The sequence below is a fragment of the Cyprinodon variegatus genome, unplaced genomic scaffold (assembly GCF_000732505.1).
Source record: "Cyprinodon variegatus isolate N-32 unplaced genomic scaffold, C_variegatus-1.0 Scaffold4770, whole genome shotgun sequence".
NCBI lineage: Eukaryota > Metazoa > Chordata > Actinopteri > Cyprinodontiformes > Cyprinodontidae > Cyprinodon > Cyprinodon variegatus.
Window position 1 is genome coordinate 1 of NW_015155223.1, and position 2,687 is coordinate 2,687.

A 2,687-nucleotide genomic window follows, 5' to 3' on the forward strand; every position below is an offset into this window, starting at 1 on the left:
AAGGACTTTAGAACCGGGGTGATGTGCTCTACTTCTGTATAACATAAGTCTTCTAGAAAGTCTTATGTTATACATTATTAAGCCAAAATGGTTTTTACCAAGTTTAAGGAAGTTCTAACTGATCAGCAATAATATAAACCATATAACAGCAACAACTTTAATGGTTAGCCCATCAAACAAACTATTTTCAGTGTCTTAAGGATTTCAGCTTAACACTGAAACATATACTCCAAACTTGTGTTCCATAGTTTAAATATTTAACAGCTTTACAATGTTACACCTTATCTGTTCTACTTTCCATGTAAACAGTACATTGCTACTGTTAATAAAAGGTTTTCTCTAAACTTAGCGGGAAGGTAACCTTTAACCTTTGAGTTCCATGTGTAATGAAGGTTCTAGACGGACATTTTATCATGAGTAAAACATGGAAAAGGTCTCTTCTATTCATTCCTGTGGCGTCTAACTTCTGTGACTTCTTGTGCGAATTTTTTTCATTTGAACATAAATCGTTCCACACCATGTATGGAAAATCTTTCTAACCCGTGTGAGTTCCCATGTGTCTAGTCAAATGAATTTTTTGATTAAAACCTTTGCTGCAAATCGCACAGGAGAAGGGCTTCTCGCCTGTGTGAGTTCTCATATGTTTAGTCAAATTACTTGTTACACTAAAACCTTTTCCACAAATCGTACAGGAGAACGGCCTCTCGCCTGTGTGAGTTCTTATATGTCTAATCAAATCGCGTTTATCACTAAAGCTTTTTTCACAGGACCGACATTCAAAAGGCTTCTCACCTGTGTGAACTCTTGTGTGTGTATTAAGACTGCTTTTATACGTGAAGCTTTTTCCACAGGACAGACATTTGAAAGGCTTGTCACCTGTGTGAATTCTCATGTGTCTATTCATAAGACTTTTTTTACTGAAACTTTCGCCACAAATCATACAGGAGAATTGCTCGTCACCAGTGTGATTTCTCATGTGTCTAGACAAATGACTTGTTTCAGTAAAACCTTTTCCACAAATTGTGCAGGAGAATGGCCTCTCAACTGTGTGAATATTAATATGTTTATACAAAGAACCTGTTTGATTAAAAGCTTTTCCACAAATCATACAGGAGAACGGCTTCTCACCTGTGTGAGTTCTCATATGTCTGATCATATCGCGTTTATTAATAAAGCGTTTTCCACAGGACACGCACTGGAAAGGCTTTTCACCTGTGTGAATTCTGGTATGTCTAGTAAGTTCGCTGTTACTAGTGAAGCTTTTTCCACAGGACAGACAACTGAAAGGCTTCTCACCCGTGTGGCGTCGGGTGTGTCTATCAAGAGTGCATTTATCTTTGAAGCTTTGCCCACAGGACAGACATTTGAAAGGCTTCTCGCCTGTGTGAGTTCTCATGTGTCTAATCACATGACAATTTCGACGAAAACTTTGTCCACAAATCGTACAGGAAAATGGCCTCACACCATTGTGGATTCTCATATGTCTATTATAAGCACTTTTATCAATGAAGCTTTTTCCGCAGGACTGACATTTGAAAGGCTTCTCACCTGTGTGTATGCTGAGGTGTTTATTAAAACCCTTTTTATCAACGAAGCGTTTTCCACAGGACGGACATTCGAAAGGCTTATCACCTGTGTGAAGTCTGCAATGTCTTTTAAAGTCAAATTTCTGAATGAAGCCTTTCCCACAGTACAGACATTTGAAAGGCTTCTCACCTGTGTGAGTTATCATGTGTGTAGTCACATGAGCGTTTCGAGTAAACCTTTCTCCACAAATCGTACAGGAGAATGGCTTCTCACCCGTATGACATCTCATATGTCTATCAAAACCACTTTTATCAATGAAGCTTTTTCCACAGTACTGACATTCATAAATCTTCTGACCTGTGTGAGTTCTCATGTGAACCTTTAAATGTAGTTTTTTTAGAAAACTTTCTCCACATGTCAAACATGGGAAAGGTTTCTCTTCTATTTCTCCATCCTCTTTCTTTAGAACCAGCTGCTCCTCCTGCTCACTTATGGGGATCTCCATGGTCTCCTCTTTTGTCCAGGGATCTTCTTGCTTTAGCTGCTCTTCTTTTATCTGCAGAGGTTCTGGTTCCTCTTGTTCCAACCTGGAATTCCTCTCCTGTTCAGAGAACCGCTGCTCCAAGAAAACCTCCTCTTTTCCAACATATTCCTGATGGTCTTCTGGAAAAACAAACACAAGAGAAAGACTTTCTATTGTAGGCACTTTACTTAAATCATGTGTTGATCAAACCATAGATATAGATAGACCCCGCATCATTAGTTGAGGTGTGCCGACAAAGCAGCCATCTTAGGTCAGACGAAGCGGTGGTCAGAAACGATACGCTTCAATAGAGGCTAACCGTACTGAAAACGAGAACGTTTCAAGGGTTAAATGGGAACAACTAATTAATCTGATTTTTTTTGTCTATTTTATTGTCTCATTTTGCATACAGTTTTCATGACATTTCGATTACCTAAGGCTATACACATATATATATATATATATATATACACATATATATATATAAATACATATATACATATATATATATATATACACACACACACACATATATATATATACATACATATATATATATATATACACACACACATATATACATACATATACACATATATACATACATATACACATATATACATACATATACACATAT

At 37.3% G+C, this 2,687-nt stretch overlaps 1 protein-coding gene across 1 annotated transcript; it reads right to left on the reverse strand.

The window, feature by feature from the left end:
* Positions 1–6: 6 nt before the first annotated feature.
* Positions 7–2,237, reverse strand: LOC107081413 (gastrula zinc finger protein XlCGF57.1-like; the record flags this gene model as incomplete). The annotated part of the gene is made up of 1 exon (XM_015369597.1): positions 7–2,237. A coding segment is annotated over one exon (1,702 nt), but the record flags the coding sequence as incomplete, so codon positions are not given.
* Between the last annotated feature and the right edge of the window lie 450 nt (positions 2,238–2,687).